Genomic DNA, 26602 nt, shown 5'->3' on the forward strand with positions numbered 1-26602 from the left:
ACTGTGGAAAGTGTCTCGATGCCCTCCAACAGATGAATGGATAAAGAAGATGTGGTCCATATATGCAATGGAATATTATTCAGCCATCAGAAAGGATGAATACCCAACTTTTACATCAACATGGATGGGACTGGAAGAGATTATGCTAAGTGAAATAAGCAGAGAAAGTCAATTATCATATGGTTTCACTTATTTGTGGAACATAAGCAATAGCATGGAGGACCTTAGGAGAAGTAAGGGAAAAAGGAAGGGGGGGGAAATCGGAGGGGGAGATGAACCATGAGAGACTATGGACTCTGAGAAAGAAACTGAGGGTTTGAGAGGGGAGCGATGGGTTAGCCCGGTGATGGGTATTAAGGAGGGCACGTACTGCATGGAGCACTGGGTGTTATACAAAAACAATGGATCGTGGATCACTACATCAAAAACTAATGATGTATTGTATGGTGAGTAACATAACATAATAAAATTAAATTAAATTAAAAAAAAAAGAAAAGAAAATCCCAGAAAGAAAATATGGCTCCTAAGTCATCATCAATATGGAAGCAAAACTTGAATCCCCATATGAAATGAAAGCACACGGCATATATTCTAAGCAGAAAAATGTATAAACAGTTAAAGATTAATGCACCTTAGTGAGGCTCCGGCCAGATTTAAAAAGAAAAATCTTGCTAGACCAATGTTTTTGCATTCCTGGGGCAGAACTATACAATGAGGGATGGAAGGGAGGCAGCTGGTCAAACACACACATTAAAAAAAAAAAAAAAAAAAAAAAGGGTGGAGGTGCCCTCGAGGGTCACACTTTGTGGGCAAAACAGAGCTCTTCACACATGGATGCTGCAGGAGGTGAGAAGGCCTGACTCTCAGAGATGTCTGTCAGTACCTGCTGTCCACCAGCAGAGGAAACTCAAAGGTGTCCTCAAAAGAAAAGACCTTCACAGGGCGCAGAAGAAGATCTTTCATCCCTGCTTTGTGTTTTTCAACTTTTTATTTTGAAATAACTACCCTTATGTGAAAGTTGCAAAAATAGTACAGAGAGTTCTGTCTCTCCTTCACCTCACTTCCCTGCATGTTAACATCTTACAAACCGTAGCGAAATCATCAAACCCAGGAAATTACTGCTGTGGTAATATGGTGAACTAATCTACAGACCTGATTCAGATTTCACCAAATGGCCTGCTAATGGACCTTTTCCAGGTCCCACGTACAAACCAGGCTCCCACAATGCATTTAGTTGTCATGTCTCCTCAGTCTCGTCCTACTGGGGACGGTTCTCCAGTCTTGGTTGTTCATAACCTTGACACTTTGGAAGAATGCCTGTCAGTTTGGGTTTGTGTGGTGTTTCGTTGTGCGTACATTCAGATGTGTATGTTTGGAAGGATCCCCCCTAAGTGAGGTGATGCCCCTCTTGGAACACTGCATCAGGAGGCATAGAATGTTTTGCTTTGTTTTAAAATTTTATTTGACAGAGAGAGAGAGAGAGAACAAGCAGGGGGAGCGGCACGCAGAGGGAGAGGGAGAAGCAGGCTCCCCGCTGAGCCGAGAGCCCAACAACAAGGGGCTCAATCCCAGGACTTCGGGATCATGACCTGAGCCAAAGTAGATGCTTAACCGACTGAGCCACCCAGGCGCCCCAGGAGGCAGAGAATGTTGATGTGTCTCAATCCTTTGCTCACCTGGATAACTGCTCTTTCTAAATCTTACACATGAAAGCAGTTAATTAAAATGTCCTGAGGCTTTCCTGAATGGTTTGCGTGATTAAGCACAAATTAAAGCATTAAGTACAAATTAAATAAGAGCTCTTCTTTGAGAACTTCTGGAATTGCTTTTTTCAAGGGGATTCAGAGTGCTCTGTTACCTCGTTTTCTTCTTTTGCAGCCAGAGTGAGGAAAAAATAATACACTTTCCGTTCTTTTATATTTGAGAGGAGTGAAATTAAGGGTCAGGTTAAATGCGAAGTCTCAGCAGCTAGAAAATCGATGGTCATTTTCAATGCCAATAAATAAGCCTGTCTAGGAGAGCATGCATTTAGGCTTTTAGGACCATTTGCTTAAAAGCATTTCCATGGGCTACAGAAGCTTGGTTGGAAACGGGCTTCAACTAGTAGAGAACATCATAGAAAAAGAGTAAGAAATGGCCCTTCCCACAGAGGCCACATCCCATGGAAGGGGGAATGGAGCCTGGCTTTCCTGAAGGACTCTGACCTGACAAGCCACCCTGCTTACTGGCTCTGCACAGCTCTTGGATTTTGAGTTTCTGGCTTTGGTAGAAGGCCCTGGCCCTGCCCTAGGAGAGGTGACTTACTGATGCATTCCCCACCTCCTGGATCCTGGATGCACATACCAGCTGGCTTAAGGCCAGTGCTCAGCTCCGCCTGCCTGGGCATGATGTGTAATACTCCAGGATAGCCTGATCTGGGCAGAGTGGAGGAGGCTCCTTTATCCCTTCCAGCCCTGGCTCACACAGATTCTGTTGGCAGTCACATCACTTGTGATTCATGGTTGACCAGACTACGTTGTTTTCGTATATGCTGCCATGTGAGACCATATTTCTCCCAGGCTGCACTGTGTCAATAACATTTGTCCCTCCTAGACCCCATCTTGTTATAGTCAGCTTGTCAAATTACTTAATCATGACTCCTTGCCGCAGAAAGCTGGGTTACTGGTTTTTGTTGCCGATTCATGATGGACGAGACACAGACTGGTAAGATGGAAAAGAAGCCAGAATTAATGCTGGGCCAGCATGGGGTGGCATCTCAAATGTGGCCGACTGAGCCACCCAGGTGCCCCTGGATAACACATTTTTATGAATATTTTAAAAACTTTATGTTTTGAATAGGTAATATATTCACATAGTACAAAATTCAAATGGTACAAAATAGTACACGGTAAACAAGTTTATCTCCTACCTCCTCTCCCCTGTTACCAGCTGCTCAGGTGCCCCTACCACCTCCATTTATTGTTTGTGGTTTAATATTTATTTAAAAATTAACAGTACTTTGGAGCACCTGGATGGCTAAGGCGGTTAAGCGTCTGCCTTCGGCTCAGGTCATGATCTCAGGTCTTGGGATCGAGCCCCATGTTGGGCTCCCTGCTCAGCTGGGGGTCTGCTTCTCCCTCTGCCTCTGCCCCTACCCCCTTTTGCTCCCTCTCTCTCTCCTCTCAAATAAATAAATAAAATTAAAAAAGAAAAAGATTTAAAAAAACCTCACAATACTTCTCCTTCTGGAAAGATGGAGTAGATGTACTTTTCTCTATTCCTCCCATCGGATACAACTAAAACCCCCAGGTTATATAAAACAAGCATAACAAGGCTCTAGAAGATGGAGAGAAGAAGATGGATCAGCTAGGGACCTCAGGGTCCAAGAAACAACACAGTGATGAGTTCTTGAGGTTTACTTTGCCCTTCATCTCTCCCACACCTGGAGCTGAAGAGGCTAGCAACCCAGAAATGCCAGTGAGCTCAGGACAAAAAGCCCCAGCAGAAGCCTGCTCTCTCTAGCCCAAAGGCCAGCCTAGCAAGACAGAAAACTTGGGACAGTAATTGCTGTACTCCAGCCAAACACCACAGGAAAAACTGTGGCCCCACCCCTACCTGCACCTGCAAAAGCCGGTGCTGAGCCTCGACTTCCACAATCACCAGGCTGTAGGGGGTACCCCAGTCCCTCCAGCAGAGGTAGTGCCCGAGAAAGGTTTTGTTCTCACTCAGCAGTAATCAGACACCCTGCCTGCTCGGGTGGGAGTCTGGGAGAGTCAGGACTTGACCAGCCTCTCAGCAGTAATGAGACCACACGCTCCCATGCACGTGGGGAGCAGTAGTGAGGCACTCCAACCCCTCGCAGCCCGGGAGTAGGAGTGGAGACCTAGTAAAGGCCGGAACTCCCATCCCTACCCCGCACTAACACTTCCCAGTTTAGTTTATGAAGGTAGTATTACCCTGATTCCCAAGCCAGACAAAGACTGTACAAAAAAAAGAGAACCTTACACCAATATTCCTCATGAATATAAATGCAAAAATTCTTAAAATTTTAGCAAATAGAATTCAGCAATACATAAAAATAGAAACCATGAAAAAATAGGTTTCTCCAGGAATCGAGATAACACACAAAAATCAGTTTACTTTTATATTCTAGCAATGAACTTGAGGATATCAAAATTTAAAACAATACCATTTAAAATGCTCAAAAAATGAGATACCAGAGGTATAAATACAATAAACATGTACAGGATTTGGGGCACCTGGGTGGCTCAGTCATTAAGCGTCTGCCTTTGGCTCAGGTCATGATCCCAGAGTCCTGAGATGGAGTCCCTCACCGGGCTCCCTGCTCAGCAGGAAGCCTGCTTCTCCCTCTGCCCCACTTGTGTTCCCTCTCTCACTTGTCTCTCTCTGTCAAATAAGTAGGTAAAATCTTAAAAAAAAAAAATGTACAGAATTTGTATGCAGAAAACTATACAGTACTGATGAAAGAAAATCAATGATCTAAATAAATGGAGACCCATACTAAGTTCGGGGGGATTGAAGAACTCGAAAAAGTAAAAATGTCAGTTTCCTCCAAATTGATATAGGAGTTTAGCACAATTTCTATCAAAATCACAGTCAGATTTTTGTAGATAAGGACAAGATTGTTCTAAAATTTATATGAATAGGCAAGGAAGATAGGATAGCAAAAACAATTTTGAAAAAGAAAAATAAGATGGGAGCACATAGCTCAATGAAACATAAGAGAGAATCCAGAAATAGACCCACACATATATGCCCGACTGATGTTTGACAAAGGTGCAAAAGCAATTCAAGGCAGAAAAGAGAACATTTCCAAAAAAAAAAGGTCCTGGAGCAATTGGACATTCATAAGCAAATAAATAAACTTTGACCTAAGTCTCACATTGTATGCAAAACTCAAAATAGATTGTGGACTTAAAATGTGAAACATAACACTATCAAATTTTTAGGAAAAAAAACAAGAGAAAATCTTCGGGTTCTGGGATAGGCAAAGAGTTCTAAAACTTGACACCAAAAGCGTGACCCATAAAAGGAAACATTGATAAATCAGACTTCATCCAAATGAAACAATTACCCTCTGCAAAAGACCTTGTGAAGAGGAAGAAAAGACAACTTGTAGAATAGGAGAAAATAGTTGCATCCTGCATATGTAACAGAGGACTAGCATCCAAAGCCTGTAAAGAACTCTCAGAACTCAATAGTGAAAGAACAAACAATACAATTAGGATATGGACAAAAGAGGGGCACCTGGTGGGCTCAGACAGGACAGCCTGTGACTCTTGATCTCAGGTTTTTAAGATCGAGCCCCAGACTGGGTGTGGAGATTACTTGAAGATTAAAAAAAAATTTTTTTAAAGAAGAATATGGACAAAAGACACGAAGAGACATTTTACCAAAGAGGATATACAGATGGCAAATAAGCACATGCAAAGATGTTCAACATCGTTAGCCATTTGAGAAATATACTTTGAAACCACCATAATCAGAATGGCTAAAATTAAAAAAAATGTGACATCACCAAATGCTGGTGAGGATATGGAGAGACTGGATCACTCATCCATTGCTGCTGGGAATGTAGAATGCTACAGCCACTCTGGAAAGCAGTTTGAGAGTTTCTTAAAAACTAAATATGCATCTACCGTATGACCCAGCAATTGCTCCCCTGGGCGCTTACTCAAGAGAACAGATGTGTACAAAAACTTTCACAGGAATGTTGATAGCAGCTGTATTTGTAATAACTCCAAACAGGAAACAGCACAGATGCCCTTGACTAGTTGAATGGTTAGGGGTGCCTGACGGGCTTAGCCAGGAGAGCACGCGACTCTTGAGCTCAGGGTTGAGTTCGAGCCCCACATTGGGCATGGAGCCTACTTAAAAACAAAAACAAGCAAACAAAAATAGTTGAATGGTTAAACAAACTGTGGTATATCTGTGCCGTGGAATATAATTTAGCAATTAAAAAAAGAACAAATTACCGATACGTGCAACAATCTGGTTGAATCTCCAGAGAATTATGTTGAGTGAAAAAAGCAATCCTGCAAGGTTATATACTGTGTGACTCCATTTATATAACATTCTTGAAAGGACGAAATTACAGAGATGGAGAGCAGATTAGTGGTTAAAGAGGATGTGGGGTGGGACAGAAGTGGGTGTGGCTATGAAAGGGTAACATGAGGGATCCTTGTGGTGATGGAAATGTTCTGTATTTTCACTGCATCTGTGTCAATATCCTGCTTGTGATATGGTGCTATAGTTTTGCAAAGTATTACCATTAGGGGAAATTGGGTAAAAGGTTACAGGACATCTCTGTGTTATTTCTTAACTGCATTTGAACCCATAATTATTTCAAAATAAAAGTTTAATTGAAAAAAAACTATCAGGGGGCGCCTGGGTGGCTCAGTGGGTTAAGCGTCTGCCTTCAGCTCAGGTCATGATCCTAGGGTCCTGGGATCGAGCTCCGCATTGGGCTCCCTGGTCAGTGGGGAGTCTGCTTCTCCCTCTCAGTCTGCCCCTCCCCCTATTCATGCTTTTTTTTCTCTCTCTCTCTCAAATAAATAAATAAATAAAATCTTTAAAAAAAAGGAAAGAAAAAAAGTATCAGGAAGCAGCGTAAAACCTCAGGGTGAAGGCATTGAATTTGCAGAAGGCTTTGTTAACAAAGCTGTATCCCCGGAGGGCGATTCCTACACAGAGGCAAAAATGGCCACTGCACCTGCGAGCTGACTTTGTCCCAGCTCAGCAAGCCTGGAGGAAAGAGGCTGTCTTCCTCAGCAGTACCAGCAGATTGTCCTCAGGGGCTCGGGTTGGGGAGCAGTGGGGGGGCACACTGGTGGCTGAGGGTCCTCTGAGTTGTTTGCCCCAGGAACGAGGTCCAGGCAGGAGCACAGCGTTTGCTCACGGCTTCCTTTTCTCCTGCAGGCGCATGCTGATGTTTTACTCCGCCTCTTTGGTCCCTATCAGCCGTCGTGCTTATTCCGATCAGGTGAAGCCGGTGAGTGGCAGCCCAGCTACGGTGGTCACAGCCCTTCCCTAGGGGCTCCCAGCCCTGGGCCACCCTCAGAGCGGGACTTTAGTGCCTCTGGGATGCTCAGAGCCACTTTCTCACTCTCTCAACCACCCCACTTCCACCATCAGATGAAGTTGGGGGTTAAGAGTTTAGACTCTGGGTTCTCTCAGTCCTGGTTTCAGTTCCAGCTCTACCATGGACTGACTACCTTGGGCATTTCGGAAATATCTGTTTCCTCACTTGTAATGTGGTGTAATGATCATACTTAATTGTGTGGAGTAACTGTGGGCATTAAATAAGAAAAATGTGTGCACAGTGCCTTGCATATGGTAAGAAATGATAAATACCTTGATGATGGGTGTCGTGATGATGGGGGTTGTAGATGAGGAACCTGAGGTCCAGAAGGGAGAAGTGACTTCCCCAGATAACATTTGTCATTTGGTGGCAGAATTTGGGTTAGAACCTCATCTCCTGATTCTGAGTCCCAAGCACTTTCCACTCTACTATGGTGCTTCTCTAATAGCTAGAGGCAGGTGGGGAGGGCCAGGACTGGCCCCCTCAGGAAACACTAATTGTTACTGCCCAGAGGAGGCTTGCTCACCATGCTCTTAGGATCCTGGGTTCCTAATGTGGGGTCTGACCTTCTAAAACAGGTTGGCAGCAAAGCCGTCCTGGTCACAGGCTGTGACTCGGGATTTGGGTTCTCCTTGGCCAAGCATCTGCATTCAAAAGGCTTCCTTGTGTTTGCCGGCTGCTTGATGAAGGTAAGAGATGGATCATCTTTGTCACCATTGTCCTTTACACATAGTTTCTGTTTTGTAGAGTTTTAAAAATTGTAGTAAAATACACATAACATAAAATTTACCTTAACCATTTTTTTTTTTAAGAGAGAGGGAGAGGGAGTGTGGGGTGGGGAGGGACAGAGGGAGAGAGAGAGAATCTTGAGAAAGCTCTACACTCAGCGCAAGCCCGATGGCAGGCTCAATCTCATGACCCTGAGATCATGACCTGAGCCAAAATCAAGAGTCAGACGCTTAACCACCTGAGCCACCCCGGCACCCCTACCATCTTAACCATTTTTAAGTGTAACATTCACACTGTTATACAACCATTACTCCCATCCATCCCCATAACACTTTTCATCTTGGAAAACTGAAACTCTATACCCAATAACTGTCCATTTTCCCCTCTGTCCACCCAGTGGCAACCACCATTACAATTTCTGTCTTTATGAATTTGTCTATTCTAAGTACCTCATATAAGTAGAATTTTATAGTATTTGTCTTTTTGTGACTGGCTTATTTCACTTGGCGTAATGTCCTCAAAGTTTGTCCCTATTGTAGCATATTACAGACTGTTTCCTATTTAAGGCTGAATAATATTCCATTACATGTATATATCACATTTTGCTTATCCATTCATCTGTCGTTGGACACTTGGGTTGCTTCCAGGTTTTAGCTATTGTGAATAAGGAGGCTACGAACACGGATGTACAAATATCTTTTTGAGACCCTGCTTTCAATTCTTCTCGGTATATACTCAGAAGTGGAATTGCTAGATCACATGATAATTCTATTTTTAATTGAGGAACTGCCATAGTGTTTTCCACAGTGGCTGCACCATTTTACATTCTCACCAACAGTGCACAAGGGTTCCAATTTTTCCACATCCTCACCAATACTTTTTTTTTTAACAGTGGCCATCTTAATGCTGTCAGGTAGTATCTCCTTGTAGTTTTGATTTGCATTTCCCTAATGATTAGTGATATTGAGCATCTTTTCACGTGCTTCTTGGCCATTCATATATCTTCTTTGGAGAAATGTCTATTCAAGTTCTTTGCCCAGTTTTAAACTGGATTGTTTGTTGTTATTATTGTTGCTGAATTTTAGGGCTTATATATTCTGGGTATTAATTCCTTATCAAATATAAGATTTGCAGATATCTTCTCCCAGTCTACAGGTTGCTTTTTTATTCCATGGGTAGTGTCTCTTGATGCACCAAATTTTAAAATTTTTATAAGGTCCAATTTGCCAATTTTTTCTTTTGTTCCCTGTGTCTTTGATGTCATATCCAAGAAATCATGGCCAAATGCAAAGTGGTGATGCTTTTGTCCTGTTTTCTTCTAAGCATTTTACTTTTGGGGGTCCTACACTTAGGCCCTTGATCCATTTGGAATTAATTTTTGTCTGTGGTATTAGGTAAGGGTCCAACTTTCTTCTTTTGCATGTGGACACCCAGTTTTCCCAGCACCGTTTGTTGAAAATACTGTCCTTTCCTCCCCATTGAATAGTCTTGGCACTCTTGTCAAAAATCATTTGACCATATATGTGAAGGTTTATTTCTGGGCTCGCTCTTCTATTTCATTGTTCCATGTGTCTGTCTTTATGCCAGTACTAGATTATTTTGATTAGTGTAGCTTTGTGGAAAGTTTTAAATCAGTAAATCTATATCATCCAGATTTGTTCTTCTTTTTCAAGATTGTTTTGGCTCTTTGGGGTCTCGAGATTTCCTATGAATTTTAGGATATGTTTTTCTGCAGAAAACATCATTAAGATTTTGACAGGTATGGGATTCAATCTGTAGATTGCTTTCAGTCGTATCTATGTTTTAACAATATTAAGTCTTCTGATCCATGAATGTGGGATGTGTTTCCATTTATTTCTGCCTTCTTTAATTTCTTTCAGAAATGTTTCATAGTTTCATTGTACAAATCTTTTACTTCCTTGGTTAAGTTGATTCCTAAGTATTTTATTCTTTTTGATGGAATAAAATAGAATTATTTTTGTAATTTTGTAATTTCCTTTTCAGGTTGTGCGTTGTTTGTGTACAAAAATGCAACTGATTTTTGTGTGTTGACTTGATATCCTGCTACTTTGCTGAATTCATTTATTAGTTCCAATAAGTTCTTGGGGGAATCTTTCGGGTTTTCTACATATAAGATCCTATCATCTGAAAACATAATTTTCCTTCTTCCTTTCCAATTTGGATGCCTTTCATCTCTTCAACAGACTCCAGAGTTCCAAAATAGTGCACTTGTCTAGGTGGGGAAAGTGATTCCTGCTGCTTCCTATTCCGCCATCTTCCCAGAATCCTACTTCAAGCTGAGTATTTAATCCCAGGACTACCCTGGACTTGGGCCAGCATTTGTAGTTGTTTTTTAATTGCTTTCCAAACAGCTGGTTCATCTGTTGCTTAAAACAGTCCATACCTTTTCTCTTCACTTCAGTCTTACTTGTTCTTCATAGCTTTGTTCATTCATTCATTCACTCATTCATTTGCCAAATGCTTATGATGTGCCTGCCACTTTGATAGGTACTGTAGAAGAATATTACCTGGTCCCTGCATCTAGGGAGCTCACTGTCCAGTGGTGAAGGACAGTCATGCACAGATCCACCTGGAAGAGTTAGAGTGAAGAGGGTCCTCAGAATTGTGTGGAGTGTTTAATGAGAGTGCGTAGAAGGAAGGGAATGATCCTGGCGTGACAGAGTTGACATTCGTTCTGGGTCATGGAGAATGAGTAATGCTGTCCCAGGTAGAGACTGAGGATCCTTTGTGATTCATCAAGTGGAATTTAGGGTGTCTGAGGGGAAGCACTGGGACATGAGGCTGCAAAAGGAATAGGGGATGGTTCTTCCAGTCTGGAGAGTTGTGCAACCTCACCACAGTGCATCACTCAGAAATTTCCGTCCCTGGGGAAGCTGGGAAATATAGTTCTATTCTGAGACGTTATGTACTCTGCTTAAAATCAGGGGTTCTACTGCTATAGAAGAAGGGAAGAATGGGCGTTTAGGACAATTTGCTGCCTCTGCTCTGTAGATGAGATATTTTTCTTTATTTTGAAGGCAGTAAGAATCCAGAGAAGGAATTATTTTTACACTAGATTTAATATCTGTAAAAATAATCCCTGTTCAGTGTAAAAGTTTCAATAATATGAACAAACAAAAATAATAAAGTAATTTGCATTGCCACGGTTTGAACATATGTTCAGATCAGAGAGGGTTTATTTGTCCTTTTAATTTTTCTTCTTTTGAATCATGAAAGTAATACATATTTATAATAGATTCAAATCAGACAGAAGTGGATGATGTAAAAAAAGTAGTCTTTTTACTGCAGTCTCTTGCCCCAGAGCAACTAAAATGTATGTGTGTACATTATTTATGACTTTTGCTAATATAATCAAAGCCACAGTGAATATTCTTACACATATCTTTGCTGGTTTTCATTAGTAATTCTTAGGAAAATTTTCTAGATTTGAAAATACTGGCTAGAAAGGTGTGCAGATTTTAGGTTTTATTCAAGTCTGTCAAACGGCTGCTCCCAAAAGCTATACCAGTGCCCACTCCCTCTGACATGCATGCAAAAACTTGTTCCAAAACGGATTTGGGGGTGATGGGTGAGGCATGCTTGGAGTCGCGTTCTCTGCATCATGTGGACCTGCCTCAACAAGTCCTCGCAGGAGCTGTGATGCCACAGAACATTTCGTGCCTTTGAAGTTCCTTCTCCATGTTTCCAGCGCGTGTGCCATCCTGCTGGATTGTCCAGGGATGCAGGGACTATGTCCCGACTCCGTGGTGCAGAGCTGTGCGGAGGAGCCTTTGAGAGAGAGAGTCAGGGCCGTGGATTCTAGTCCCCTATCGGCCACTAGCCCAGGGACTAGGCAGACACCTCCCCTCCCCGAGCCCCTTTCTTATAATAAGGGCGTTGGACTGGGTGCTCTGACGTCCTCCCACGCCCACAGCCACGATCCTGACTTAGTGGCTGGTGTTCTCTTTAAAATACCAGACCAGGTGACTGCCGGATTGTGTCTGTTGGTGTTACTTGCTGCCTGTTTTGGTGTCATGTGTAGACGTCTTTGCTGGTCAAAAGCCAGAGGAGGCAGAGGTCACTAGAGGTTTGAGTTAATGATGCCAATCAGAAAGCAGTCAGAGCCACTGGCGACCTCAGATATAGTCTTCCCAGCCTGCTTCTGAGATGTTAAGCCACGCGGTGGATTCTGGCTACATCTGTACCCCAGATATACTGGTCTTGCTTAGACTTACCCCTCCTCTTGTGCCTCAGGTCTCAGTGCGTTGGGCCAGCGCAAGGGCTTGGCTCCAGCAGATGTCTGTAATCTCCTGCATCATTAACTCCTCACTCTCTGCTGGATCATTTTGGCGTGTGCGCGCATGCACACACACACACACACACACACGCTGACAACCTCCCATCCCGTGTGCACTACTAGCTCATTTCTCTGCACCCCCAGAGGGTTGTTTGTACTAGATAGTTTCACCTATTTACTTCCCATTTTCCTTTCAACCCACATGGATTAGGCTTTGGGCCCCTCCCCTCTGTTTATTTGTTCTTTCATCCAACAAATATCTCTTGAGTACCTACAAGAGCCAACAATATTCTGCTTTGGAGGTATAGCATATACTAATTCAATGAAAGGTTCTTGCCCTTGTGGAGCTTACATGGGGGAGGGGGGAGACACACAAGGAGATAGATAAATAAGTAGATTGCTTTCCTATGGGATGTTGAAGCTATGGAGAAAAATAAAGCAGGAAAAGGAGATGGAGGGTGAATGTGGTAGAGGGGGTGTTGGGTTTTAAAGAGGAAAGAAAGACCTTACCGAGAAAGTGACATTGGAAGGAGGTAAGGGGTTAGGGAGCAAGTCTTGCAGATAGAAGGGGTAAGAAGAGTCAGCCAAGCCAGAGCCCCAAGCAGGGCGTGTACCTTTGTGTCAGAGAACAGCAGGAGGCCTCTGTGGCTGCAGTGAGGGAGGGAGGGGGGAGAATGGAGTTGGGGGGCAGATCTTACATCATAGAAGGGACAGATTGCCTCTCTCTGGGTGCAAGGGAAGGCTTGATAGACCAAGGTGGCATCTCATTGCCATCTGGAAGGACAAACGGGAGTTCCTTGTGGTGGGTGGTGATGGCATCTTTAGTCTGAGGAAGCTGAAGCCCAGAGCCCTCATGGAGTAAGAGCAGACCAGCTGGGAAAAGAAGGCAGGGCCGGACCAGGGGGACACAGGGTGCCTCTGACATGGCTTTTATCGAGGACATCAGCAGCCCCCATGTTGCCAGATCGATTGGCCACTTCTCAGACCATATCGTACTGAACCTATCACAGCTTTAACGAACAAACCACTCTTGCATGTTACCCTTTGTTTCGTGACTTTTGGACACCCCTCTCTTGGTTTTTCTTCCCCTCCCTTGCTAGCTGCTCTCACTGCTCATCCTGTGACTATTACAAGACCCCAGGTTTATTCCTCTTCACTGTTTCTTGTGTGTGTGAGAGATGCTCCCATTTCACATGCTGGGTGTCCTCATCCTGCCTTGAGGTGCCGGACCATCTAGCAGGACAGGCTGAGAGTCTATAAAACCTTGCTGCCAGGTTCAGTCTGTCACCTGCCTCAGTGTGGTAAGAAATGGAGGTGGAGAAGGTTGAGTTAGTTAACACTGGATGTTAACTAATTGGAATTAAAAAAAAAACTTTTTTTAAAAAAAAACAACTATTAGAGAGCTTACCATTTATGCCCTGGAGTCTGAGGCCACAGAACGGTGTGTTAATATTTACCGAAAGATATCTAGAGGCCCAAGAATGGGGCTGGAGTGGCTCATCTGGAAGCAGAACAGAGAGAGCTGCACCAGGAAAGGGCTGTCCTTCTGCCCGGGCCAGACACTCTTGCCTGGACCTGATGTGGACGAGGGGGAGAGCTCCTGGGGTCATTGTAAGGGTGCCCATCCAGTGACACTCCTAGGAACACCCATGTGGTCCCAGCCAGAGGGGTGCCTCCCTGAAGCCCGGGCCGAGGGAGAAGAGGCTAAGCTGGAGGTGTCCAGTGGAGGGATCCCTGCGGAACCCACGAAAGCAGCACAAGAAGGGAGGGCCAGCTCTCATGCACCTGCCATACCAGGTCACCAACAGCAGACAACAGGACCAGCCTCAGAAGACTACAGTGTTACCCCCTAATTTGCCAGCCCTTGGATCCAACCCTGGAAGGGTCAGAGATTAAGGAACAGGTGAGAAGGAGCTAGAAAATAGGGAGAAAGGCAGTCTTCACCCCTATCTGGCGTCCTATGGGCTTCCTTACACTCCCCTAGGTCTGGGTCAGGGCAGGCTTTAAATTGCATACAAGGTGGAGGGCGTGGGTTTTCAAACCAGGCTGGGCTTGAGTCAGTTGATTAGTAGACTGAACTGGACTCTTTAAGTCAAACAAAGAGGTTCGCTATTATCTGAGAATGTGTGGAAACACTATAAGAAGTGCCTAAAATTTCATCCAGGGGTAGAAAAGAGAGCTCACAGAAGAAATGGAAAGGGATAAGGAAAGAAGTGGGTTTATCAGTAAACCAGTTCCAGAGGCACTGACACAGCAGGACTGAAAGCTTGTCCCCGAGCAGCAAGACAGAGGAAGATGAGGACAGAAACCCTGGAGCCTGGGAGGCGATGTGGCCTTGGACTGAGGACAAGTGGATCTGGAAGGGGACCGGCTGCTGTGTTCTGCAGCCTCTGGGCTGAGGGTGGTCAGGAAAGGTTTTCTCTGAACAGCTGAAGGCAAACTGACAGTCTCTGTCCCCACTGACGTGGCCGTCAGGAGCAGGATGGGGAGGCTGCTCAGAGTAATGAGGACTCCTGGGGAGATCTGTCGGGAAGGGAGGAGGTGGGTTTCTCTCCTGAGATCCTGAATGCTGAACCTGAAGCTGTGAGCCGTGGGACGAACCCCTGGTTTCCTCTGAGGAAGGGTTCTTAGCTGCCACGTTGCCAAACTGAATTCACGTGGGCCCCCTGAGCTGGATGAAGAGCCTCCCCTGGGGATTTCGGGGGCCTGGGCTCCATGCTGGCTAGAGGCTCAAGGAGAGGTCTGGTGTGGAGTCCGAGAGTTGCTGAAAGGTGGTGGCAGGGTTCACAAAGGCCAGGAAGAGGACAGGATGCTCAGGTGCCTGTCCTCTTGGAAGTAGGCATCAGCACCCGCTCAGGGAGCCAGACCACCTGGGCTCTGCTCTGAGGGGCACTTGAGGGGGCACGACATGAAGACTGCATTCAAACAAGATAACGTGATTTCTTGGTGTCTGTGGGCACCAGCCCTTCCCTCCTCTGGACTGGAAGCTGTCGTCCCTGGGAGTTCTTTGCTGGCAGACCCTCTCGGGGAACTGCAGCAGGAGCTCTAGGCCTGTAGATAGAACACCTGCCTGTTGTCCGGGAAGGTTGGCACCTCCAGGGATTTCAGAGCCAAGCCTTGGACTAACCGAGTCTTAAACGTGGCGGCTGTGCAGAGGGGACCCCGGGCGTAGCTGGCGTGCCTGGTGTCAGGCGGGGCAGAGACTCAGAGGGCCACACGTGTTGCTTCTCTTCAGGACCACTGCGGAGGCTCCCTGTAGAGGATGACTGTTTAGGAGTGGAAGAGATCTTGGGGGGCTGGGGATTGGCCTGACCTCCTGTCTGATGCCTGGGTTTTCTCCACACCACGTCCCCCACCCTGCCCCAACCCCGACCTCCACCCTCACCGTCTGAACCCTTCCCGGGCAGTCTCGCCATCTCCGGACAATGAAAGGCACTCCTCATCTTGGGCTGAATTTGACTTCTTGGCCCTGCTTCTGTTTTGTGGGTGGCATGGGACCAGTCTGCTCCCTCGCTCTCATGTTCTCCCCAAGTCTCTCTCCAGAGTGATTACCTCCAGCACCTCGGGCCCCATTTGACACAGTCCCATCACCATTCTCTCCTGTGTCTCTCTGACATGGCATGATGCAAACATCTCATCCTGGGGTCCTCCTGGTTCAGACCACTTAAACCAGGCTCAGCCTAATTCGCAGAGAACTTTTCACTGTGGACATATGCGGACATCCTTGTGCTTCCTACTCTTGGCCTTGCCAGAGAGGTTAGCTTCAGTACCACCTGTATCTTGGCTGAGAGTAGGCATTTCCCTCTCACTTCAGCCCCTGGCAGCCCCTGCCGTCCTCCTGCTAGATGCCTTCCTGTTTCCTGCACCACTGAGAAAGTCACTTCCAATTACATTATAACTGATGGTGTTTGATTTTCACATCCATTGTAGCTCATCCCTAAGGTGGAAAAGATATGGGTCGTAGAATGGATGAAATATGGTAATAGAACCTGTCTCACGGTGTGCAGACTAATGAGAAATGCATGTCAAGTGCTTAGCACAGTGGGAAGCACCGTCAACACTCAGTAAATGATGCTCGTTTTTATTCACGCCCTCTGGCAGCTCACCACTGCGTCCCAAGAAGACCCCCGCCCACCTCCCCAGCCTCCTGTGCAACCGCTTCCTTATGTCCCTGCTCTGCCTGCAGAGGCCTTACCTCTGCCTGAAATGTCCCATCCCCAGGGCCCCTCTGGTCCATGACCTTGGCTATCACTGCTCCTGAAAGGCCTGCCCTGGCCGTGTCCCCTCCTGCAAGCTTTCATGCTGCAAATATTGCCCATATTGTTCACTTATGCATCCTCCCCCTTCCCAAAAACGTGCCTCCTTGAGAACGGGGGATGAGTTATTTATTTTTGTGTCTCCAAGTTCTTAGCGCAGTGCTGGAACATAATGGAGGCCCAAGAAATGCTTGCTGAGTGACACTTTCTCGTGTTTAATAATACCTGGATTTACATAGCACTGTATAGTTTAACAGATTTTTAATAAAGATGACTCCGTCATTCTACTAACCTGAGCAGGTCAGGACAGGTGGCGATGTCCTTATTTCTAAGCTGGAAAAACTGGGCACCTGTTAAGGGTTGCACCTGAGGGCACAAAGCCTGGGTAGTGACGGGACTGGAATGAGAGCCTGCTCTGGCTTCTGACCACCTTGGTGGTGACAGGCCCGTGGCTTAGACCAGAGGTGACAAACTGGCAGCCCCCTAGTCACATGTGGCCTGTGGATGCGCTTTGGCCTACACCGTGTTTCTTTTTTAAATGTGAGTAAGTTGCCAACACTTAAAAAATTGGGAATTCCTAATTACTAGCTTAAACATCTGAGCATCTGGCGAGCCTGGGTTACACGCGTAGCCACATGGACGGCAGCTAGCGGGGGGGGAGAGGAAGCCTCGTGCTTCATTCCCAAGTGCCCTCCCCCCCCCCGGAGTCAGACACCTGCATGCCTAGCCCTGATAGGTACTGACTTCGCAACCTTTGCTTAGAGAAAGCCTCCCGCCGATGAGGCCTTGGGGAATTGTGTGTGTGGCACTTGGGTTGGCTTGATCTGTCATCCGTCCTGGGGTCGAATAGAACCACCTGCCACTTGAGCAGCCCCCGTGGGTCTCCAGAGACCCCGTCCTGCAGTTGTTAGTTGTTAGTAAGCCCCAGGCTTTGGTAAGGCCTTGGCCCTGGTCCTCCGACTGGAGGCAGGGTGGGAAGGAGGTGGTTGACCAGCAACTCTCTCCTCCCCAGGACAAAGGAGACGCTGGAGTCAAGGAGCTGGACGGCTTGAAGAGTGATCGACTGAGAACTGTCCAGCTCAATGTCTGCAAAAGTGAGGAGGTGGAGAAAGTGGTGGAGACCGTCCGCTCGAGCCTGGAGGACCCTGAGAAAGGTAGGGGGCCCGTGGGGGCAGCAGGGTTAGTGCACCAGCCGTTCCGAGGGCACCTTTCCTAAACACTACCCCCCGTTTGCCGGTATCCTGTCAAAAGGCCGCTTTCCCTGTCGTTGAAGCTCTTCTTGCACAGCGGGAGGAAGTGGGTTAAATTAAACACACGCATGCAATAAGGCAATGTGAAATAGAGCCAGAGGTGCTTTCAAAATCTCTAGGGGTGGTGAATAGATGAGCATGGGGGCAGGTCAGTTCAGACAGTGCTCATTGAATGCCCACTCCGGGCCAAGTGTTGGGGACACAGAGATGGCCGAGACACAGTCCTTGTTCCCAGAGACCTCACGGTTCACTGCGGGGCTAACCCAGATGATCTCCACACCCCCTCTCAGGAAGCAGCACATGACAGAGGGACACAGCCCAGCCCTGGGTGGGGTGGGGAGCCCGTTAGTGAGAGCAGATCATGGCAGGGTGCAGGAAGGCCATTCCAGGAGTGGGGGAGAGAAGGAACAATGGTGGGAAGCACACAGGGTATGCTGGGGGACAAGTCCGTGGTCAACTCTGGTGGAGGTGGTGGGGGTTGAGGGGTTGAGGAGGGAGGTCAGGCAGAGCCTGGGGTCCATGGCCGCTCTCCTGAGGGCACCAGGAGCCACGGTAGATTTCCCAAGGGGAATGACCTGTCAGTCTGGGGACTGGGGCAGCAGTGTGGAAGGTGGATTTAGAGGGAGAGCATGAGTGCAGGAGTACCCCTGAACAAGGGCAGCAGGTGTTGGGGATGAGGAGAGATCAGATACGGGAAGACACGGCTGGCTGGACTTGGTGATGCATGCATGCGGGGGATGAGGGAGGGGCATGAGGCCTCTCCTGACACATGGGGCCCCCCCACTGGAGGAGCAGGGTGAGGGATGCGGAGTGCCCATGGGATGCCCTGCGGGAATGTCTTAGTGGAGACCAGACGTCCAGGGCTGAAGGTGAGGCTAGAGTGGGGAAGATGCAAGGTGGGCCTCCTGGGAACGTGAGCAATCAGGGGCTGGAGAAGGGGAGAGGCGGTTGGCAGAGAGGTTGGGTACTGTGCCCCCAGAAGCCGAAGGAACAGAAAGTTTGAGGGCCAGTAGCCCACAGGGTCACATGCTGCAGAAAGTTCCGGTAACATAAGGACTTGGGTGTTCTCCCAGTTCAGCCCATGGAGGGACCTTGGTGGGAGGGGCTCTGTTCAACAGAGGGGAGGAGACCCCATTCAGGGAGCACACAGCCATGGTGCATTCTGGGCTACTTGCTTCCTCTCAGACGTTTACCTTTGAGCTTCCCGGCAGACCAGGCGAGAGGGTTGTCTCCTCCCCACAGATGGACGGGGCAGCTCTCCTGAGTGGTGACTTCAGGCACTATAGGGAGGGGGGAGGAGAGGGCACCACGCACCGGTGCTGGGCTCTGTTGAGCATTTAGGAGCCAGGCAGAGAGGCTGCCATCTCCCAGCGGCTGCCTCAGAGCTCCTGTGCTGCCAGCCTGTCACTGACGTCCCCTTGTCAGCCCAGGGCTGCCCCCACCTCCAAAGCCGGCCATTCCCAGGCTGCTCTGCTCTCAGAGGAGAGGCCTGTGGGTTCCCTCACTCACTGGACATCTGTTTCGCAGGGCCAGGGCTCCCGTCCCATTACGGAAAGGCACGATGGGTCCCATGGGGTGCTTCGCAGCTCAGGAGGTGCAGCCTGCCTCGGCCCTCCCGCCCGCCTTCATCAACCAGGAGGCAGGCAAACAGCCGCAGTCGGTGCCATAAAGCCCCCTCGTGGCAGCCTGAGGGTCTGTGGTGATTTAAAATGCCCACGGAAGGAAACCGCCGCTGTAGACCCGAGCACAGAGTGGGGCTGCACCAGAGCTGGGGGCTGCTCGGGACCCTGGTCCCGGTCCCCTGCCGCCAGGACAGAACCACCTCCATTCCCTGTATTGGTCCGGCCAGTTCGCTTGAGTGGAACCACAAGGGGGAGGCGCTCACCCCCCTGCCCTGGGACTGAGCTCAAACCCTACTCCCACCCCGATGCATACACTTTTTCCTGCTGCCTTTTTCCACATGACACATTCCAGCGAGGGTTGATAAACCACAGCATGACCTTATTTACCCAATGCTGCATTTTCTGGAAAAAGATTTGAAGATTTTTTTTTTTAGGTCTGAAAAAGATGAGAAATCTGTCAGACATGTGGTTGTCCAGGTCTCTCTCTCCCCACTTCCCCCTCCACCTCTCTTTCTTCCCTGTGGCCCGCACCCCTGCCCCACCAAGGGCTGTTGTTTTCCCCGTAGAGCGGCTGCCATTTTCCCTTTCTCTGGCAATGCTGTCTTTGAACTCCAGGTGGCGCCCTTCTAGAGCTTTCCGACCAGCTTGGGGTCCCTAAGGGGGTGGCCACTTCTGGCTCACTCTACCCAGGCAGGATCCTTCCAGGAGACAAGTGGAGTGCGCGTTTTGATGGCGAGTTTGGTGCCTTTCATCCTGGCTCCGTGGAACAGGGGAGCCAGCCTCGGGGGGTGAGATGAAGGGGATTGTCTGATTAGAGCAGGTGAGCCGTCTGCCATCAGCCCCTGCACTCGCCAGCAGAGCTCCGAGGGACTGGATGGACATCTGGACACTGCCTACCCACACCCCAGCGAAGGGCTGAATGAGCCAAGCGGCAGGCCTGATCTTGAAACCACCACTTAACCTCACAGTCCGGAGATATTTATTGACTACCTGCTGTATGCCTGGGAGTGTGCTGAGCACCAGTGAAGGTATGACCTGGCAGGAGGAGTTTGTGGTTGGACACCAGCCAGATGTAAGTCGGTGGCTTCATGGCAGGACCTCTTCAGAACGGTTACAGCACTGGGGACATTGTGCCATGGAGAAGGAAGACCCTGCCTTACATCTGGGACACCCTCAGTCTGCGAGTGAGAAGACTGCACTCACTGTGGGCTTCACCCTCTTACGAGAAGCGTGACCTTGGGCTTGTACCTTCCCCTGTGTGGGCCTCAGCTTGCCTATCTGTGAAGTGGGAAAAGTGCCCCGCTCACACATCCGGTGCTCACACTTAGATCTGATCGCTGCAGGAACATGGGCAGAATATCAGCAAAAGCTGTCCTCAGGCTGAGGGATGGGGAGCTGAGCAAAGCCGGGAGAAGCCACGAGGCAGAGGAGTGGCCGGTTGTTCAGGCTTCCAGAGGGCAGAACAAGAAGCATGGCAAAGGAGGCCTCACGTACCCCTCGGAGGGAATTGCCGGAGCAGGAAGTGACCAACAGAGGAGGAGAGTCTGGCTGAGGGGCCGGCCAGGATGGAGGTGGAGGACAGAGGCTGTGACAGGGAGACCTGGGAGAAGTTCTCCAGTGATACAGGATGGAGATGACAAGGACCCACCCTAATGCTGTGGCAAGAGGAAAGAAGACACGGATTTTATGACACGGCAGAGGAAGCCAGCAACAGCACAGGGCTGAGCATGATGGCTGTGTCTTCACACAGACCTGGGTCCAAATTCCATCCTGTCCCCCTATTAGCTGAGTGACATTGAGCAAGGTGCTTAACCTCCTGGAGCCTCAGCTGTGTCCTCCAGACCTGGGACAACTTAGCATCTGAATGAATGCACGCAGAATGCTGAGCCCAGGGCCTGGCCGCTGTCCTTTTGATCTTGACCAGTAGTATTAACAGTTCTCATCAGATGGGGGAGAAGCGAGAGTGTCCAGGGGTCTGTTAGCGAAGAGGAAAGTGAGGCGTGGGCTGGGGCTGCTGAAACACGCCGTGCTGGTATGTGGGAGGGTGACCTTGGGGCACTGAGGTGAAAGTGACCGTCAGGAGGAGACTGCAGTCGGGAGAGAGCCATGAGTCCGAGGGGTACACGGGAACCCTTGACGTCTGGCTGCGCCGGGGCTGTTGCAGGAAAACAGCCGTCCCTCAGACCAGCAGGAATGTTCACTGTGAGTTTATTTGAAAGTTGGCTGAGGACTCCAGAGAGCAACTAGGTCCACAAACTATTACTCCTTATCAAGTCAGCAGACCTATAATCCAGGAACAGTGTGCTTTCACAGGTCAAGTTCAGTTACACTCTTTTGGATATCAGTGTCAGATGTAATTAGTTTTTAGCTGGAAAAAAAACACAACTGTGTATTTGAAGGTGTGATACGGTCTCGTGTGAATCAAACACAAAGCAGCTGGAAATTTCCATGAACATAAAGAAGACAAGCCTGCCTAGGCATTGAGTGTAATTTGGGAGAAGGTGGTCTAGGATAGGACATTGGCGGATGCCTGTATTTAGGGGGCAGGCAGAAGAAGGGTGGGTGGGGGGGGATGGAAGAGATGCTTGGGTGTCATTAATGCCAAGGAAGGAATGAGTGTCAAGAACCATGAGTAGTGCTCATACCGGGGAGGAGTGAAGATGGGAGGGAGGGATGATGGGGCATCCTTAGGATGTCGCACTCCAGACACTGTGGGACAGCAACAGGGCTGGAACCCAGAATGGCAGGGAAATGGGGTCTGGAGAGTGTGGCTTGTGTTCTCAGAAGCCTGGTGGTGGAGGGAAGGAGAACAGACGGTGGTGTGAGGATGTAACATGGTAAAGAGGAGGTTCTTTAGGATCTTGAGACATGGTATTTGTAGACATTCATCTGACAAACATTTATTGAGCATCTAATGTGTACAATGTTGGAGGGAGGGAGCCAGGGGTAAGAAAAGGGTTGAAGTTGCATAAAAAAGGAACAAGGAGTGATGGCTTATGGTTTGGAAGGCGGAGGGTGAAGTGTCAGCCTTGGCAGGTGGTGGGAGGCCTCCTGCTCTTCCTGGGAAGAAGAGAGGGGTGAAGACCCCCGGGGAGGTCTGCAGGGCGGTGGCTGTGGTGGCCACGTCACTGCGAGGTCACTGCTGAGACCCGAGGGCCTGCGGCTTCAGCTCAGCCGCCGTGGGGAGTGAGAGTGAGAGCTTCATGAGCACTTTGTTAACCAGCAATTTCCTTCCCTGATAAATGTCCTTAATTCTCCATAATTGAAGGAGAAGGCACCAGAGGTCAGTTGAAGCTTTAATTTGGGTAACATGGAAGGAAAGCAGCTAGAGACCAATTACTCTGTCATTTACACAAACTCATTTCCATGATTAACTTGGAAAGCGAAGCGGGGCCAGGGTTCCCACAGGCAGGAGGACAGCTCTGCCCTGAGGCTGCAGCCCATGCAGTCCTCACACCGCACAGATGGAACTCAGAGGCCCTGCAAAGCAAGGTGGCCTCCTCGGGGCCTCCTTCCCTCATTCAGCTCTGCCTCTGACCTGCTGGGCATGCTGAAACCATCCTCCTCCTCAGGGCCTCTACTTCCCTGGCTGTGAAAGTAGTCGTGAGAGCTCCGAGGATCCTTCTAGCACCAGTGTTCCCTGAGTCTACAGGTACAGAAGCCAGCTGTCCCCTAGCTGGTCTTACAGGAAACAGTCCACCCAAGTGTACTCAGTGTACGCTTGCTCCAACTCTGTACCCCACCCGGGACCACACAAGGCTGAGGGGTGTTCTTGACCTGCAGAGACCAGGTGTATACACATGGGCCGTGGGGGCTCACCAGTGATAACCGCAAACAGTGCATGCTTCAGAGAGGGGAAGATCTGAGAATGGAGTCATGGTCAGGAGGGTCTCAGGATGGATCAGGACTGGGGCTCGACCTGAGGTCAAGTCTTAGCTGAGCCTCTAACTGCTGTGAGACCTTGGACACTGGGTCCCCTCCCTGGTCCTCCAGAGAAGACTTGGCCTGGAAGACTCCTGAGGTTCTCCTGGCTTCTGGCTGGAGGTCAAAGGCAAGCGAAGGTGCGGAGGCAGAAATGAATACACAGTGCAGGGTGAGGGGAGGTGACTGCACGGAGCCAGTGGGACTGAGTGAGCCGAGGTGGGACTCCAGGCTGCGGACACCTGGCAGGGCTGGGTCATGGTGGGCCCAGAGAGTCCATGCAGGGAGAAGCGAGATAGTAATTGGACGTTTTAGACTTAAGGGAGGGTCACAGCCAGCACCGTAGGCCTCTCTGTCTCCTGTTATTTTTGGTGATTCTAGAAAGTGTCCCGAGAGCCTTGGACAAGAAGTAGCAAGTTTTGGGGAAAAGGGACAAAGCGAAGAGGGGCATGGGCTGCAGGCTGATGGTGTCTGAGGCCAAGCGTGCGTGGTGACCATGGTTCTGTCCCATCCTGTCCAGGCCTGTGGGGCCTCGTTAACAATGCGGGCATCTCAACTTTCGGAGAAGTAGAGTTCACCAGCATGGAGACCTACAAGGAAGTGGCGGAAGTGAACCTTTGGGGCACAGTGAGGATGACAAAATCCTTTCTCCCCCTCATCCGAAGGGCCAAAGGTGAGTTGGAAAGGGATTTCCTCCTGTCCCACCTTTTCATCTTTGCTTAGAATGGAAAGAGGTCTCAGCAGAGCCAACCTCCATACCCCAGTTAGGCTGAGCACAGGACTCTCGGGGGCTGTGCAGGTCTTGTGGATGGTGGCAAGTGGAAGTGCCTTGGCCAGCCAGATGGGAAGGGATGTGTGGTTTTCAGAAAGGAGGGCAGCTGAGAGGTCAGCTGTCTCAAAGGCTAAAAGATTACAGCAGTCATCCCACTCTGGGGACCTAATCTAGAGAAATAACCACCCTGTGCACAGAGCTGTGTGTATATACATCAACTATCGAGAGAGGCATGGTTAAGTCAGTTTTGGTATATCCGTTCTATGGGTTACTATGCCACAGTTAAAAAATAAGACCGTTGTGGTAAAGTGTAAAATATAGAAATAATAATAATCAAGATTAGAAATTTAGAGAACAGACAAAACTCTCAAACCATGTTAGGTAGCCAAAGAAGTCACTGATTTAGATGTTCTCCCTAGATAGCAAACAATGATGGCAAAAGGAGATGATCCACACGATCTATCCCAAAGTTTCAGCAATGATAGAATGAACCCAGAGAGCAGCTGTAGGATTTTAGAAGAAAACCCCAACCCTTCAGTGACTTCCAACTTAGAGGTTTCCGAAAGGTGTCTCCCTGTGGCGCCCAGGATGGGGCCGTGCCTTCACTTCCTGAGGGCACTCCCAGGGCAAGCAGGTCCCAGGTCCGCTTGGGCTTACTTGGAAGGACTCCACCTCCATCCCACTACCTGAGGCCGGGCCTGTGGAAAGCCTCTTGAGGTCACCACTCTCTTCCAGTGCCGGAGACTGTCCACATGTTCTAGCCCTGAAATCAGGTTCAGAACCCTGGTTCGGCCGGCTTGCAGCGAGAGCCCTAGTGGGTCCTAGCAGTTTGCCCATTATGCTCTGCCCGCCTGGTATGCAGGCCTGCTCATTTCTCTTCCCCTGTCCTGCCTGGCACAGTCAGGGAAAATCTGGCCATGTGGGCCTGAGCCGGCCTCGATTACGAATTAGAAGGCCCCCTGACCCTGGCTAGTTCAGGCATCGGAACAGGTGTCAGGGCTAGGAGGCCAGGTTCCAGCTGGGCCTCTGGAAGCCTGCCGGGCCCCAGGCCCTCTGCCTGACCAGTCAGTGCCTCCTGAGCAGGGGTTTGCTGTCTTCCTTTGTAGGCCGCGTCGTCAACATCAGCAGCATGCTGGGCCGCATGGCCAACCCGGCCCGCTCCCCATACTGCATCACCAAGTTCGGGGTGGAGGCCTTCTCTGACTGCCTGCGCTACGAGATGCACCCGCTGGGCGTCAAGGTCAGCGTGGTGGAACCTGGCAACTTCATCGCCGCCACCAGCCTCTACAGCCCTGAGCGCATCCAGGCCATCGCCGATAAGATGTGGCACGAGCTGCCTGAGGTGGTACGCCGGGACTACGGCAGGAAGTACTTTGACGAGAAGATCGCCAAGATGGAGACCTACTGTAACAGTGGCTCCACGGACACATCCCCTGTCATCAGCGCTGTCACCCACGCTCTGACCTCTGCCAGCCCCTACACGCGCTACCACCCCATGGACTATTACTGGTGGCTTCGAATGCAGGTCATGACCCACTTGCCCGCAGCAGTGTCCGACAGGATCTACATACACTGAAGACGGTCCCACTGGCCTCTGTTGGGGAGCCCTGGGGGGAGGGAAGAGAGAGGGGCGCAGGGAGGGAGGGTCTTGTGTGGTCGCCGCTTGAGTACCACCTTGTGCATTACCCACAGTCCCAGGAGAACCTACCACCAGTTGTAGGATTAACCAGAGGGGATAGCCCAGCCCTACTTGTGTGCACGGCGAGTGGTTTGGGCCTTCTCGGTCGGCGTACGGAGTGGTGGGCAGGCTCCCTACACCTCAGGGCAAACATAATACATCCATCTTTCTCAAGTTGATTTCATACAAAGAGTTTGGGAAGACACATTTATATTAAACACAGATTTATTATGAAATACAATATGAATCCTTTATGCTTTATTTATTTATTTTATTTTATTTTTTTAAAGATTTTATTTATTTATTTGACAGAGAGATAGACAGAAGAGCACAAGCAGAGGGAGTGGCAGAGGGAGAGGGAGAAGCAGGCTCTGCACTGAGCAGGGAACCCGATGCGGGACTCGATCCCAGGACCCTGAGATCATGACCTGAGCCGAAGGCAGACGCTTAACCCTCTGAGCCACCCAGGCGCCCCAATCCTTTACGTTTTAAAGCCAAACAACTGTTCAAAAATTTATCTCATTTGATCCTTAAACCAGCCTCATGCGTGACAAGGACAGATATTTTTTTTTCTTTTGTATATGAAGAATGTGTGGCCCAAAGAGGATACGCGAGTAACCGTTTGTTGTTGATACATGGTCCAGGTTATGTGTTTCTGCCACCACTGTAGAAATGCTTCACGGTGTGTGTTCCAGGGCTGCTCTGGATCCAGTTATCTGAGGATCCTGTGATGAGCTCTGTACCCTCACCTGAGCCAGACACACCGCGTGCCCACTGTGCACCCCTCGGCATTTCCATGGTGCCTGTGTGTGTGGCCCAGAGCCAGCAATACCAAGGGGTGGGGACATCCTGGAAATTTCCATTTGCGATTTCTGCAACCTCTCTTAGGACTTGTGTAGAGGTGCTTGTTGGCTAAGAGGTTGATTTGCTTCTGGTATGAGTCTGCTTAGTTTTGCCTGGGGTGGGACCATGTTGATGCTGCATCCTTGGCAGGAG

At 48.9% G+C, this 26602-nt stretch overlaps 1 protein-coding gene across 3 annotated transcripts in view; it reads left to right on the forward strand.

Moving 5' to 3' along the window:
* Positions 1-25860, forward strand: part of BDH1 (3-hydroxybutyrate dehydrogenase 1) — a 35218-nt gene extending 9358 nt beyond the window's left edge. For all 3 annotated transcript variants that reach the window (XM_081831757.1, XM_081831767.1, XM_081831747.1), the window contains exons 3-7: positions 6919-6991; positions 7660-7770; positions 17376-17517; positions 23677-23829; positions 25035-25860. In XM_081831757.1, coding sequence (XP_081687883.1) covers positions 6919-6991; positions 7660-7770; positions 17376-17517; positions 23677-23829; positions 25035-25504 — 949 coding nt within the window. In that variant the 3' untranslated portion in view covers positions 25505-25860. The remainder of the gene's footprint in view (positions 1-6918; positions 6992-7659; positions 7771-17375; positions 17518-23676; positions 23830-25034) is intronic.
* The last annotated feature ends 742 nt before the right edge of the window (positions 25861-26602 follow it).

Source organism: Leptonychotes weddellii, chromosome 1 (genome assembly GCF_054177405.1).
Source record: "Leptonychotes weddellii isolate Sample4059 chromosome 1, ASM5417740v2, whole genome shotgun sequence".
In the NCBI taxonomy this organism is placed as follows: domain Eukaryota; kingdom Metazoa; phylum Chordata; class Mammalia; order Carnivora; family Phocidae; genus Leptonychotes; species Leptonychotes weddellii.